This window comes from Dendrobates tinctorius, unplaced genomic scaffold (genome assembly GCF_039654945.1).
Source record: "Dendrobates tinctorius isolate UK_male_01 unplaced genomic scaffold, ASM3965494v1 ptg000039l, whole genome shotgun sequence".
Lineage (NCBI taxonomy): Eukaryota > Metazoa > Chordata > Amphibia > Anura > Dendrobatidae > Dendrobates > Dendrobates tinctorius.
In genome coordinates, this window is record NW_027361707.1 from 33,688,949 (window position 1) to 33,705,297 (window position 16,349).

General features: G+C 47.6%; 1 protein-coding gene across 2 annotated transcripts in view; it reads right to left on the reverse strand.

Annotated features, from left to right (window-relative positions):
* TAPT1 (transmembrane anterior posterior transformation 1) overlaps positions 1 to 16,349 on the reverse strand; it is a 64,087-nt gene that overhangs the window by 15,406 nt on the left and 32,332 nt on the right. For both annotated transcript variants that reach the window (XM_073574626.1, XM_073574625.1), the window contains exons 4-9: positions 15,500 to 15,662; positions 15,095 to 15,230; positions 12,508 to 12,605; positions 4,935 to 5,004; positions 4,325 to 4,405; positions 1,348 to 1,457 (exon numbers count right to left, since the gene is read on the reverse strand). In XM_073574626.1, coding sequence (XP_073430727.1) covers positions 1,348 to 1,457; positions 4,325 to 4,405; positions 4,935 to 5,004; positions 12,508 to 12,605; positions 15,095 to 15,230; positions 15,500 to 15,662 — 658 coding nt within the window. The remainder of the gene's footprint in view (positions 1 to 1,347; positions 1,458 to 4,324; positions 4,406 to 4,934; positions 5,005 to 12,507; positions 12,606 to 15,094; positions 15,231 to 15,499; positions 15,663 to 16,349) is intronic.

Genomic DNA, 16,349 nt, shown 5'->3' on the forward strand with positions numbered 1-16,349 from the left:
ATCCCCAGTTACAGGGGACACAGAGCCTGCTGGCGGCGTAGCAGAGCTGAGAAAGTCTCCTATGACCCAGCAGCTCCTGCTCCCTCTTTCTACACAGTGATTCCATGATGACTGGATCTTTTGGAGGAAGCACTGTCAGCGCGCCCCATCACTGCATACAGAACACTTGTTTAGTGCAGTGTACATAGCGATAAAGAAAATGCAGACAGTAATAAACTGAAAGCCAGATCTCCGCTCCTGCAGCAACATGATCACGTCTAACTACGCTTCTATGCAGCCCGACCATTTAAACTCTATGAAGTCTTTTTTTAAGCCTCATATTTCCTGTCCTATCAGGAAGAGTTGTCAGCAGTCTCCTTATCATCAGAGGCAGGATTACACTGATACATGATACACTAATCACAGTAGGTCATGTCACATCCGACCCTGCTCCTCTGCCATCACAGTGGCCTTTGCACACACTCGTTAGAAACTTCAATACAAAAGACCGGGTCAGGGGTCTTACCATTGAGGTATGGAAAGCTGCACTGTGATTGGTAACTAGACAGTTTTTCCTAAAGTTTTTTTTTTTTTACCTCTAGGAACAATGCTTTATTTTTTATTTAAATGAATGTATTTGGGGATAAAAATCATTTTTGTAATTGGATTTCATTAAAATTTTTTGCACTGTTTGGCTACTTGTTTCCCTGCACATTCAACTAGGAGGTGGTCTGTAGTCATAACTGCGCAGAAGGAAAAAAACGAAGAAAAAAAAAACAAAAAAAAAACACGACATTGAACCATCTGAACGAGCTCATTTACGGATTCTCAGCCACCTTGTGCTACGGTCAGCTCTAGAAAGTGCAACACAGAAGCTATAGAAGGCAACGGTGCAAAATGGGCAATGAAATCCAATTGCAAAAATAATTTTTAGCCAAAAATAAATGCATTTAAGAAAAAAAAAATCTGCAAAAGTGGTTAACCGCTTTAAGATTGTTTTCATACATCCGCCTTAAAGTTTTAGAAATATGCATGTTCCTTTTTATTTTTTTTTATTAACATAATGTAGAAAAACAACACAAAAAACACAACAAAAAAAAAAAAAACACTTGAGAAACTGAACACAGCAGGGCACCATCCTAAAATACTCCTATTACCAGAGCTGCCCACCTTTGTGATAGAGTCATCTGATGGGCAGCCAATGACCGAGCCACACAGGCTGCATGGGCAGGCAGTGACCCTGTATGGGTGAGAGCGGTCTGCTGCACTTTTCTACATAGTGAAATGAACGCTATACAGACAACCCCCATGGCCAGACAGAGGCCAGCAAGGAATGGCGGCAATGAGATGAACTGGCAGAACACTTACATCTGCAGTGATGTCGTTGAATTTGGTTATAAAGGCGTGCTTCACCACGTCCACCGCAATCTCAGAGGCAATGACCATGCACACGTCAGGGAACAGCACCCACAGGTGATCTGAAGAGCCGGAAATAAGAAATAACACTAAACTAATGTATAGCTGCAGTAGATATTACAAAGGTTATAAAATATACAGTACAAACATGTTAGGCAGATGTGGAAAAATGCCGTAACGTAAGAAGACTTAAGGGGGTTTTACACTAAGCGATATCGCTAGCAATATCGCTAAAACGTCACCGGTTTTGTGACGTTATAGCGATATTGCTAGCGATATCGCTATGTGTGATACTTACCAACGACCGGCTCCCCCGCTGTCCATCGCTGATCGGGCGGCTCCATTTCTCGTCGTCAGCTTCCTGCTGTGACGACGAGCGACGCGCGGAGGCGGGCGGGAGGACGTCAGGATCGCTGTGTGTGAAAGGTGAGTATCGTGCGCTGCGTCACTGCTGAATCGCTGTGAGGTCTTTCTGTGTGAAAGCTCACTAGCGATCATTTAGCGATGCACCAGCGATCCTGACCGGGTCGGATCGATGGTCGGATCGCTGGTGCATCGCTAAATGTAAAAGGGCCTTTAAACTACTGAGATTTATTTTTTTCAATCAATTAAAGTGCAAAAAGGAATAAACAAAAGAGAAATTCAAGTCAAATAAATAAAGCACCACAATAATGAAAGTCTGCAGGCAGCAGTGAAGCATAGTGGAAGCTACTTGCAAATCAGAGGCTGCATTTCAGCAAATGGAGTTGGTGGTTTGGTCAGGATTAAAGGTTCCCTCTATGCTTCTATATACAGGCAGATACTTATCCATGTAAGGCCACCAGGAAGGCGTCTGACTGGTTCAAAATTTATTCTGCAGCAGGATAACAACCCAAAACATTCAGCCAATGTCAATAATAACTAAAAGAACAAGGAGTCTTGGAAGTGATGATCTGGCCCCACCAGAGCCCTGATCTCAACATCATCCAGTTGTCTGAGATTACATGAATATACAGAAGAATTTGCACAAGCCTCATACACAGATCTGTGGGTTAGTTATCCAAGATGTTTGTTAAACTCCCTGCTAAGTTCTATAAAAAATTTAGTGCAAATGTCCCTAGAAAAACTGATGCTTTGATGCGGTTTTGAAAGCAAAGGGCGGTGACACCAAATATTGATGCGATTTAGATTTGTTCATTCACTTAGCATTTGAATTGCTAACAATTAGATGGCATTCTTACTATGCAGCATTTCTTCCACACCTGCTTAAAACTTTAGCCCTATAGTGTATGTAATGTCAATCTTCACTATGACACACAGTACAGACCAAAAGTTTGGACACACCTTCTCATTCAAAGAGCTTTCTTTATTTTCATGACTATGAAAATTGTAGATTCACTCTGAAAGCAATAAAACTATGAATTAACATATGTGGAATTATATAATTAACAAAAAAGTGTGAAACAACTGAAAATATGTCTTATATTCTAGGTTCTTCAAAGTAGCCACATTTTGCTTTGATTACTGCTTTGCACACTCTTGGCATTCTCTTGATGAGCTTCAAGAGGTAGTCACCGGAAATGGTCTTCCAACAGTCTTGAAGGAGTTCTCAGAGATGCTTAGCACCTGTTGGCCCTTTTGCCTTCACTGCGGTCCAGCTCACCCCAAACCATCTCGATTGGGGCCAGGTCATCTGGCATAGCACCCCATCACTCGCCTTCTTGGTCAAATAGAACTTACACAGCCTGGAGGTGTGTTTGGGGTCATTGTCCTGTTGAAAAATAAATGATGGTCCAACTTAACACAAACCGGATGGAATAGCATGCCGCTGCAAAATGCTGTGGTAGCCATGCTGGTCCAGTATGCCTTCAATTTTGAATAAATCCCCAACAGTGTCACCAGCAAAGCACCCCCACACCATCTCACCTCCTCCTCCATGCTTCACGGTGGGAACCAGGCATGTAGAGTCCTTCCGTTCACATTTTCTGCGTCGCACAAAGACACAGTGGTTGGAACCAAAGATCTCAAATTTGGACTCATTAGACCAAAGCACAGATTTCCACTGGTCTAATGTCCATTCCTTGTGTTCTCTAGCCCAAACAAGTCTCTTCTGCTTGTTGCCTGTCCTTAGCAGTGGTTTCCTAGCAGCTATCTTACCATGAAGGCCTGCTGCACAAAGTCTCCTCTTAACAGTTGTTGTAGAGATGTGTCTGCTGCTAGAACTCTGTGTGGCATTGACCTGGTCTATAATCTGAGCTGCTGTTAACCTGCGATTTCTGAGGCTGGTGACTCGGATGAACTTATCCTCCGCAGCAGAGGTGACTCTTGGTCTTCCTTTCCTGGGGCGGTCCTCATGTGAGACAGTTTCTTTGTAGCGCTTGATGGTTTTTGCTGCTCTTTTCTTGCCATGATACAAATTCTAACAGTCTATTCAGAGGACTATCAGCTGTGTATCCACCAGACTTCTGCACAACACAACTGATGGTCCCAACCCCATTTATAAGGCAAGAAATCCCACTTATTAAACCTGACAGGGCACACCTGTGAAGTGAAAACCATTTCCGGTGACTACCTCTTGAAGCTCATCAAGAGAATGCCAAGAGTGTGCAAAGCAGTAATCAAAGCAAAAGGTGGCTACTTTGAAGAACCTAGAATATAAGACATATTTTCAGTTTCACACTTTTTTGTTTATTATATAATTCCACATGTGTTAATTCATAGTTTTGATGCCTTCAGAGTGAATCTACAATTTTCATAGTTATGAAAATAAAGAAAACTCTTTGAATGAGGTGTGTCCAAACTTTTGGTCTGTACTGTACATGTCACCCAACGGTCATCTACTGGGAAGGACAACTTAAAAACGGTTGTCCAACCCCCATCATCATTCGTTATATACATACATTATATATATCTATATACACATATATAAAAAGGACTATGAAGTAAAGACCTGGATTCCAGGAGAACTGCTCCATGTTCCTCAAGCATACGATCAGTAGTAGCACATAATTTGTGAATCTCTCTTTGATATCTGCAATGAACGGAGAAGGGTTACAAAGGAAATCATACGACCAAGCAGTCTACATATATATTGACAGAAGACTGGGTCATGGGGCGCTACCATAGCATGGCACACTTCTTCATAATTGCCATGTAAGCATCCTGTACCGCTACAGCTGCCCGGACTGGCTTGTACAGGGCACCCGCCATCAACACCACTCCATTCACCACACAGAGCACCCACTACACCCCCATCAGGAACCACTAACGAATGGCTGGCCGTGTAATACATGGATGCACCGAGAAGGTCAGAGTTTCTTTGTTCCCAGCTTTCCCCTGTGGACCACACCATGATGTCCTACTGCCTGGGACATTCCTAATAAAACAGATAATTAGCCACCACAGGAGAAAACACAACGTTCAGTCATTGGGTTCACCTCCCGATGGAACTACAGAACTAAATGTGAAGTAAGGGACACTGCCAAGGATAGACGAAAAATCCAACGTCCTTCCAAATATGAGAGCATCCAATGAAATCAATGCCAATACTGAAGACGTACCACTGTTGGACATCTGGAACAGATTGTTCTTCTCGAACTTCTTGAACACGCTCCCTTTTATTTCCACAAACTGAGAAGAAAATACAAGTTTAGGACAGAACTAATGCCACAACCCTCACCTGTCACCAACCATCTCCAGAGAGCGCCATGTTATTTGTAACTAACGGATTGTCCGGTGACAACACATCATCACCTACGCACAGGGTCAGTGGGGGTCCGACCACTGAGACCAACACAGATTGCCAGAATGGGGAACTTTTAGTTCTGTAGTATGGCAGCGTGCATGGTAGACCGTCAAATCATTCACCCACTATGGAGCTGTCAAGTGCCCAGCAGTTTTCAAAAGTCCCACAGGAAATGAATGGAGCAGCAGTCGGGCATCCAACCCGCTGCGCCATACTGTATCGATAGAGAAAAATTCCCCGTTTTGCCGATTGGTGCTGGTCCCAGTGTTCGGGCCCCCACCATCCTAATGGCATATCCTGTGCGAATGTCATACAGGACTAACATGGCACTAATGATTTAGGACATCTGCAACACAAGCTAAATGTACCAGTAAACTGAGGCCTCTAATAAAGCGGGTGCTGAGGATTAGGTATCGTCATCTCAGACATTTATGACGTATTCACAGGTTACAGCATTAATGTCCGATCTTCCCCAGCCACCGGCAGAAGAGCGGTGGTTCTGTATGTCCAGCTCTCTCTGCTACCGAGAAAGTGAACTCATGGCGTTAGGACTTGCATCTATCACATGTTTATGTCCGAGATAAGACCCCTTTAAATCGGAGTATGCTGACCTCACAGCTTATAGATAGCTGTAATAAGAAAAAAAAAAAAAAAACTTTATAGGATGAAAAACTTCATAAACATGTAGCGAAATAATGCAGTTTAGTGATCACAATACCTTACAGTAAAAAGATGGATTTTTGGTTCTTACCGTAAAATCTCTTTCTTGGAGCCTTCATTGGAGGACACAGATTACCATGGGTGTATGCTGCTGCTGCTAGGAGGCTGACACTATGCAAAACAAGAAAATTAGCTCCTCCCCGGCAGTATACACCCACCGACAGGCACTAAACACCTCAGTTGGTGAGAAAGCAGTAGGAGAAGCAACAAAAAACTCTAAACATATGTACCAACCCAACAAGAGACTCAAAGACCCAACACGGTACAACTTAGGGAGGGAGCTGTGTCCCCCAATGAAGGCTCCAAGAAAGATTTTACTGTAAGAACCAAAAATCCATCTTTCTTTATTGCCTTATTGGGGGACACATTACCATGGCACGTTCCAAAGCAGTCCCAAGGGCGGGAACAGCAATAAGAAACGAAAGAACAGGAAGGGCTTAGGTCGGACGGTGTGCCACCGCCGCCTGCAGAACCTTCCTACCAAAACTGCATCAGACGAGGTCTGGGTATGAACCCTGTAGAACCTCACAAAAGTGTGCAAGGACGACCAGGTCGCGGCCCTGCAAATTTGTGAAGCCGAAGCCTGGAGACGAACGGCCCACGAAGCTGCCACATCCCGGGTGGAGTGAGCTCTCACTCCCGGAGGGGGCCGTTTTTCCTGAAGTCGGTACACTTCCAGAATGGTAGAACGAATCCAGCGAGCGATCGTGGATTTGGATGCCGGAAGCCCTTTCCGGCGACCTTCAGGGATGACCAGCACTGAATCGGACTGACGAAGAGAAGAGGTCCTGGCGAGATAGACCCACAAGGCTCTAACTACATCCCATTTGTGAAGTGACTTCTCAAGAGGGTGAGAAGGAGCAGGACAAAAGAATGGGAGAACAATGTCCTCATTGATGTGAAAAGAGGATACCACATTTGGAATAAAGGAAGGAACGGGCCTGAGGTCAACCTTATCATGATGGAGAATCAGGTAAGGGGAACGACATGACAAGGCCGCCAATTCGGAAACTCTTCTGACGGATGTAATGGTAATCAAGAAGGTTATCTTCCATGAGAGGAGAGATAAGGGAATGTCCTAGATAGGCTCGAACAGCGCCTTTTGGAGAGCGCTAAGGACGAGATTGAGATCCCACGGGTCTATCAGCAAATGATGAGGAGGGGCCACATGGGCGTCCCCTTGGAGGAAGGTCTTAACCTGCGGTAAGGGAGCGAGCTCTCTTTGGAAGAGGATAGACAGAGCGGAGACCTGGCCCTTGAGGGTACTGAGTGACAGACCTGCATCCAACCCAGACTGGAGAAAACCAAGTATGGATGGAATGGAAAAGGACATTGGAAAGACTCCCTTAACATCGCACCAACGGAAAAACGCCTTCCAGTACCTGTGGTAAATGCGGGAAGAGGCAGGTTTTCTGGCTCTGATCATAGTCTGAATAACCTGGCTGGACAGACCTGATTCTTTCAGGATCGAAGCCTCAATGGCCATGCCGTTAAATTCAGAGACTGAGAATTCTCGTGGTAAAGGGGGCCTCGCGAGGGAAGGTCTGGACGCCTCCAGGGAACATCCGCGAGCATGTTCACCAGCTCCGCGTACCAAGGACGTCTTGGCCAGTCTGGAGCTACTAGAATCACTGGGACGCCTTCCGATTTTTTCTTGACCACTCTTGGGATCAAGGGAAGAGGCGGAAACAGATAAGGAAGTTGGAATTGGGACCACGGAATTACTAGGGCGTCACAGGCGACGGCTAGGGGGTCCCTGGACCTAGCTACGAAGCACGGAACCTTGCGGTTCATTCGCGATGCCATGATATTGACATCTGGAGAGCCCCAGCGCTGGAATATCTGATCGAAGACTAAGGGATGAAGAGCCCATTCGCCTGATGTTAGGCCTTGACGGCTCAGGAAGTCGGCTGCCCAATTTTCCACTCCTGGAATGTGAATGGCGGAGATTGCCGGAACGTAACGTTCTGCCCAGCGCAGTATCCTGGTCACCTACGACATTATTTGCTTGCTGCGCGTGCCCCCCTGGTGGTTTATGTATGCCACAGCCGTGGCGTTGTCTGACTGAATGCGGACTGGTTTGCCTATGAGGAGAGGCTGCCAGCGGAGCAGGGCCAGAAAGATTGCTCTTATCTCCAGAAGATTGACAGGGAGGAGAGCTTCCTGTGGATTCCAGCTTCCTTGGGCCGTTTTCTGATGGAACACTGCTCCCCATCCTAGAAGGCTGGCATCGGTGGTGATGACTTCTAACTGAAGCGGAAGAAAGGACCTCCCTTGTAGAACTGACGCTGGCATTGCCCAATAAGTCAAGGATTGCCTTACTCTGAGAGGAAGAAGAATGGGGCGGTCCAGAGACAACGTGGATTTGTCCCAGGCTGAGAGAAGGGACAGCTGAAGGGGGCGAAGGTGAAATTGTGCAAAAGGAACTGCTTCCATGGAAGCTACCATCTTCCCCAGAACTTTCATGCAGGACCGAAGGGAAATGGGCATTGGCCTTTTGAGGGTTTGGATTCCCTTGGAGAGAGCTGCAACTTTTTTCTTTCGTAAGAAACACCCGGGCTAGATTCGTGTCGAATTCCATGCCCAGAAAGGTCAGATGCTGAGTGGGGGTCAGAACGGACTTCTTGTTGACTATCCATCCGAGGCGGCAAAGAGTATCTAGGGTTATCTAAAGGCTCTGAAGACAGTCTTGACGGGACAAGACCTTGATCAAGAGATCGTCCAGATAAGGGATGATGAGGATCCCCCTGGAGCGAAGAATGGCCATGACTGTCGCCATCACCTTCGTGAAAACGCGGGGAACGGAGGCTAGCCCGAAGGGAAGAGCCATGAACTGGTAGTGATTTTCTTGAATAGCAAAATGAAGATATTTCTGATGTTGCAAACACACAGGAATGTGAAGATATGCATCCTGAATGTCCACAGAACAGAGAAACTCCCCGGGTTCCATTGCGGCTATCACCGAGCGCAGGGACTCCATCTTGAAGTGGAGGATCCTTACGTGGCGGTTGAGCAACTTGAGGTCCAAGATTGGACGAAGGGAGCCGTCTTTTTTGGGAACTACGAAAAGATTCGAGTAGAACCCTGAAAACCATTTGTTTGAAAGAACAGGGACGATAACTCAGGCGGAAAGAAGGGAGGAAACGGCTTGAAGAAACCCAGGAATTTGGGACCGCTGTCTTGGTGATCGCGACAGGAAGAAGCGCCAGATTGGGGGGGGAAGAAAATTCGATTTGTATCCGGACATGATGACTTCCCTGACCCAAGCGTCATCGACAACAGACAGCCATGCGTCCATGAAAGAGGAAAGTCTGCCTCCCACCCTGGAAGAATTTCCGGGTGTGGGTGACCCGTCACTTTGAGGAAAATCTACCGGAACGGGAGCCTGAGGACCTGGAGGGTTGGCCTCTCGATCTCCAGCGGGGAGCGTGTGTGTACGATGGTTTTCTGCAGTCTCTGGAGACAGATGGTCGGTCCTGCTGGGATGATCCTTCTGCTGAAGGGACGAAAGGACCTAAACGGCCGCAGAGAGGTACTTTTACCACTTGTGGCATCGGAGATTATTCTGATCCAGCTTGGCGACAAAGAGTCTAGAGCCGTGAAATGCCAGGTTAGTGAGAGACTTCTTGGAGGTGGTAACCGCACTCCAAGACTTCAACCAAAGAATACGGTGTATAGCTACTATGTTGCTGTTAGCTCTTGCTACACACCTGGCCGCATCTAAGGCGGCGGCCAAAAGGTATTTACCCGCATGATTATTTTGGTCTGCCAGATCTGCCAACGCGTCCTGAGGGGCAGACGACAGAATGCCCCTGCGAAGAATTTTTGCCCAAGCTGAAATGACTTTTGCCACCAAGGCAAAAGCAAAAAATAGTGCAGAAAGAGGCGCCGGATGCTTCAAAGAGGATAGACGAGAAACTGGTGGGTCCACTTCGGGTGCTTTCGTCCATTTTGTAAGAAGGTCCGCATCGAATGGATACAGGACGTCTACGTACCTGCGGCCTGAGAAGCGCTTCTCAAGGGGCTCCCAGTGTTTGGATAAAGTGGTCTCAAACTCTTTGTGGTTAGGAAAGGTTCGGGAGGAGGGTTTCGCTCGTTTAAAGGGGACGGAGCAGTCCTGAAGAGGAGCTTTTTCTTCCTTTATTTCGAGCGTTTTGAAAAAAGCCGATATGAGACTATCGACCATGTCCTGAGTCTTGGACATGTTATCTGCGTCTGAGTCAGATCCCGATAGAGAGACATTGTCTGACCTAAGGTCGTTTTCTGACGAGGGGGACGAGAAAAGCAGCCTGGGTGGAGCGGACGGACCTTGCGAGCTGGAAGACGAGCTAGAGATAACGCGCTTCCTAGCAATCCTACCCGGCCTGTCCCTGTGGAGGTCGGGGTCAGGAGCAGACGACTCACCGTGAGAGGCGGTCGGAGCACAGGTGGCTGAAGATGGAACGACTTTCGCAACTAAGACCCGGACCAGGGACTGAGAGACATTGCAGCAGCCCACTCTGGAGGAGGGGGGGTGCGCTCATCCCAGGACTCTGGGTGCTCCGGTGGGGCAGACATCGCAGAAGGACTGCAGGACGGGCAGAAGGGAGACAAGTGACCTGACGCCCACTTCTTTTTGCAGCGCGCGCAGGCATAGTGGGTAGTGGTGGGTCTAGGGTAAGGAGTCCCTGCAGGGTTGGACATATGCAAGGACTGCAGAATGACTGCAGCCAGTATCTGAATAGGAAGTACTGCCGCGGGAGCTAAAATTAGGGGCTCAAAAAAAACAAAAATTAAGAGCCTACCATCACCAGCACCGTTATCTGATGTGCAGCAGAACAGCAGAAGTGCCCCGAAAGCTGAGATCCCTGGCGTGTCTCACACAAGGAATCAGAGGCGCAGGACCTTAGAGCTGGGCGGCAGCGCTGCACGACTGGCTGTGACCTGCGGGGGGGGGGGGGGGGGGCGAGTCATAAGGAGATGAGAGGATCCATGAACAGAGCGCAGTCCTGTGCCGGGCTGAAGAATGGCGCCAACAAAGCACGCGCTCTGCAGTGGGCGCGCACCGGAGCAGAACAGAAAGTGAAAGTAAAATCAGCGCCGCTCCGGTTTCTGCCCCCGGAGCCCTGATTCTGGCGCGATGAGCCCGTGACGCCGCGGTGGATGAGGGAAGGGAGAGAGGCCCCGCTGCCTGCTGCTTCAGGGGAAGGACACCCGGCGTGGGAGATGAAAGGCTGCAGAGAGGCGCGCGACTGCAGAGAATGGGCGGGAAATTCAAAGGAGACTCTGCTACCAGGCTGTAAGGAGCGTGCATGGGACTGATGGTAGCCCTTTAGGCCGCTTACCTGACATCCACATGCTTCCTGAAGAGGATGACCACAGGGGCCCGCGATGAGGGGGTGCCGCTGGGAATGTCCTCTGCCCCGCACTCTCTCTCAATAGTGCAGAAGACGGCGCCAAACCTTTCTGCCTGCAACGGACAGTCACCGCCAGTGACCGCCGTCTTCCTCTCAGCCCTGTCCCAGGAGAGGGGTGAGGAGGGGAATTGGCTAGGACCCGCCACCTGAAGTCAGCCCGTAGCACCTGAGGGTGATAGGGAAAGGGTCCTGCCTGCGGTTCTGAGAGTTGCGATGTGGGTAACACCACATTGCTCGCTCAGCCGCATGATATGGGAAAGCAAGGTGAACATTTACCCCCTGTTTCCCGGTGTAGAATCTGGAAAATAAATGGGAAAAGATTAATATACACACACACAAAACCTAAAAGAAAATGGTTAGATGCGGATCTGGGGAGATCCCGGTCCGCCTCCTACAGACACTAAGCACAAACTGAGGTGATTAGTGCCTGTTGGTGGGTGTATACTGCTGGGGAGGACTTCAGGAAAAACGGCCCCCTCCGGGAGTGAGAGTTCACTCCACCCGGGATGTGGCAGCTTCGTGGGCCGTTCGTCACCAGGCTTCGGCTTCACAAATTTGCAGGCCGCGACCTGGTCGTCCTTGCACACTTTTGTGAGGTTCTATAGGGTTCATACCCAGACCTCGTCTGATGCAGTTGTTGGTAGGAAGGTTCTGCAGGCGGCGGTGGCACACCGTCCGACCTAAGCCCTTCCTGTTCTGTAGTTTCTTATTGCTGTTCCCGCCCTTGGGACTGCTTTGGAACGTCCCATGGTAATCTGTGTCCCCCAATAAGGCGATAAAGAAAGATGGATTTTTGGTTCTTACAGTAAAATCTCTTTCTTGGAGCCTTCATTGGGGGACACAGCTCCCTCCCTAAGTTGTACCGTGTTGGGTCTTTGAGTATCTTGTTGGGTTGGTACATATGTTTGGAGTTTTTCGTTGCTTCTCCTACTGCTTTCTCACCAACTGAGGTACTTGGTATCTGTCGGTGGGTGTATACTGCCGGGGAGGAGCTAATTTTCCTGTTTTGCATAGTGTCAGCCTCCTAGCAGCAGCAGCATACACCCATGGTAATCTGTGTCCTCCAATAAGGCGATAAAAGAATAAAATGTTGGGAATGCACTGTAAAGCTTACCACCATACAGTGCACAGTACATCTTCTATACCCCTGATCACATGCATATAATGGATACAATAGAGAATATATATATATACTCTTTCTATTCTATATAGAATATATAGCTATATCTGTATCTCAATGATCAATACGCATCACCTCTATACGGCACTTACATTATTAGACATCATGATGGTGAGAAGTGACTTATTGTGGGAATTGAAGGCAACATTCAGGGTGGTGGCTTGCACCAATATGAGGATGGCATGTAAGACTACGGGCAGACGCCATAAGGAAAACAACCACAGCAACATTGTGCACACAGACCCCAACATTCCTGGAAACAGATGATGCCCCCCCCCTTTAGTGCACTACGTCTCCTTGTTACAAAGACTAGTTTTTATCATTTCTGTTAAAGGACATGCTCGGCAGCAATAAGCGAATGAGCTTGGATAAGGTGTTATCTGAGCATGCTCTGGTGCCGAGAGCCTTCTGCGTGATCGAATAATTTATTTGCGTTCCCGCGGCTGCATGTCTCGCGGCTGTTGGGCAATCCCTGTATAAAAAGGGCTGTCACATTGTAGAAGGATCAACTTTATTCTCATTTGCACAAGGAAAGACTAGAAGCAATGGGATGAAACTGAATGGGAGGAGACACAGATTAGATATTAGAATAAACCTTTTGACAGTTAGAGTGACCAATGAGTGGAACAAGCTGCCACGAGAAGTGGTGAGTTCTCCTTCAATGGAAGTCTTCAAACAGAGGCTGGACAGACATCTGTCTGGGATGATTTAGCGAATCCTGCTTTGAGCAGGGGGTTGGACCAGATGGCCCAGGAGGTCCCTTCCAACTCTACGATTCTATGATTCTATGTGTTGCGGCTGTCTAACAGCCAAGCACACGAGCATGCTTGGCTAACACCTTATCCAAACACGCTCGCTTATCACTAATGTTCACCTTCACGATTTTTTTTTTTTACCTAAATGCATGTATTTTGAGCTAACAAAAACTTTCCCAATTGAGTTTCATTAAATATTTTGCACCATTTGCTGTCCTGACATTGCAGAAATCTAGAGATAAGAGATTTTAAACCCCGGGACGAACTTTCAGCAAGCACCGCAGCTTAAAACGAATCCCAATACCGAGCAACATAGACGGTGCTAGGATTCCGCTCCATTTGCCATTTCGAGCGGTTATCACACAACCACAATTATGTGATCTGTCACGATTTGGCAAGGTACAGTGCTTCCCGAAAATTTGTCCTGGGGTGGACAACACTTTCCGAGTTGTAAAAATCTCTGACCTCCCCTGATTCTGCTGCTCTTTTCAGTTTTGCAGTGCGTCAATCCATTGCAGAGATATTCACATTAGTCTCTTCTGGAGCGCAGTATGTGAAATCCCTCCTTGTAGTGCAACTGGTGGGTGTTTATTCAGAGTCTTCTCTGGGGGTGTGAGCCTTCACCCCTCCCCTCCATTAATAATCACAGCTCGGCAGTGTCAGAAACTACTACTGCATGAGTTGCCTAGCCGTGATTGGCAGCATCTGGGTGCAATTGACTCCCAAAGATTGTGAAGAAGCGCCCAGTTGCACTACAAGCAGAGATTTCACATACTGCGCTCCAGAAGGAACAAATGTGAATATCTCTGCAATGGTGCAAGGTAGCACAAAACAAAAAAAAAAACAAACAAACAAAAAAAAAAAGTGTCAGATTAAGAGGTACTCAGTATTTAAAGGGGATCTGTCACCCCATTTTTGGACTATCAGCTGCCGGCACCGCCATCAGGGGCTTATCTACAGCATTCTGTAATGCTGTAGATAAGCCCCTGATGTAATCTGAAAGAAGAAAAAAAAAAAAAAAAAAAAAAAAAAAAAAAAAAAAAAGAGTTAATTATACTCACCCTGGTGTTCGGTCCGGTCCTGTCGCCGTCCGATCCGGCGCCTTCCATCTTCATACGATGTGTCCTCCTTCTTTCTTCTGCCACGGCTCCTGCGCAGGTGTACTTTATCTGCCCTGTTGAGGGCAGAGCAGAGTACTGCAGTGCGCAGGACCTCTCTTACCTTTCCCGGCGCCTGCGCCCTGTAGTACTTTACTCTGCCCTCAACAGGGCAGCTAAAGTATGCCTGCGCAGGAGCCACGACAGAAGGAGGACGTCACCGCTAGAAGATGGGAGGCGCCGGACCGCGACACCCACCACACCCGACTCCGCCCCCCGTGAGTATAATCTAACTCTTTGTTCTTATCTTTCAGGTTTGATCGGGGGCTTATCTAAAGCATTACAGAATGCTGCAGATAAGCCCCTGATGGCGGTGGGGTGACAGATTCCCTTTAATGTCATTTTTTTTAATGAAGTGACAGGATTGATAACTAAAAATCAGTCACTGAGCTTTTTCTAAGGAGCTGTGCACGTGGAGTTTTTGTAGACTCCGGCACACCAGCAAAGTTTTTCAAGAGCGAGATGCTTGGAGAAAAGGCCATCTTTCTCATGTTTGGCTAAGTCTTTGCAGCCAGCTTCTTTTTTAATTTTATAAACAAAAACGCACCATGAGAAGGACAAGCTCACTGATGAATTCTCAGTTAACTCATGCTGCAAACAGCTATCTGCAAGTATAAAAAGAATGATTTCGGATTGACTGAAACTAATAGTAAGGCAAAGCCATGATGTGAACAAGGCCTTAGAAACCTAAATCTGGCACTTACTGGACAGTCGTGGCCATACAAGTGGGTAGCGGACAACACTGAGGCGCTATATGTAAAGGATACAGACATACAAGACGGCCATGAAGAAGTGAGGGATGACGCCAAGGTGGGCTCGTTTTCTTTCCTTGTGTTCTGTAGCCGTCCAGTACAAAGCATCCAAAATGTCTTGTCCAAAGGAAGAAAACAGGCGATCAGCAACCTGGAGGGAGAGACAAGATGGCTTATAGCAGGCGGTGAGGATCAAACCATGTGTGGTGCAGCACTGGTGATAGACAAGTTACCCACACACGGCCAGGGTGGTGGACATCTATAGAATCACACGAGACCGACAGCTCATACGTGTTCACCGTCACGCTACCAGAGATCGTGAGCAGGAAAATGACAGCAGGAGCCAGCGAGATATTCTGCAGGACTAAAGCCCGATCAGGAGGGACGGCAGGTCAGAACCAGCGCCTTCTAGCGCCTTACCTCCAGCATGTTGTAAATGATGTACAGCTTGATGACAGACTGGCCTCGGATCAGGTGGTACATCATGGAGTAGTCCACGTAGTGCATCATAAAGTAGCATATCACTAGTATCACCCCCTTCAGGATGTCACACACTTGTGCAGGCTGGAGGACACGACCACCACTGGGAATGTGAAAAAACACAATGTTACTGACCACAAGAGAAAATGCGCCTTCTAGAGTCACACCGCAGTGTTACACAAGAAATAAAACATTCTGCAGGGTTTTCTGTTAGCGGGGTTGTTGGGCTGAGATATTGATGAGTTGCCCTTGGAGCAGTCAATCTAGGAGGACCCCTTTAAGATAAGACATCAATGTGCAATTACAGATTAATCAGTGACATTAAACTGCTAAGCAGAAGTAAAAGAGAAACAGCAGCAATGCAGACCCCCGTACTGAAAAAGGTACTGCCAATAAGCTGTGGCGCTACACTTATTCCAGGACGCGTCTCTGTAAGGTGCTGTACTGACAGTCGCAGCTCCACAAGACGCAGGACGTAGGAATACAGAAAACTAAAAAGAAGGACACAGCCTTTCAGTTTTCATGGGTTGGGGTCCAAATTTCGACCATCATAGTAAGATTCCATAAAAGCCCATAAATTCCCCCCATGCTGTTTTGCCCCTTCTACCTTTTGGGACCATAAGGTCGGGTGCCCACAATCCGGAACTAGCAGAGCTTTGGAAGAGGAGCGTCCAAAGCATGGCCGTCTATTGAACGCTGGTAAATCCACATGTGATCACTGAACTGAGTGAGTTTACCGCAACCAACACATTCTATTGATGTGATTTCTGTTATGGAGACGTGCATCTCC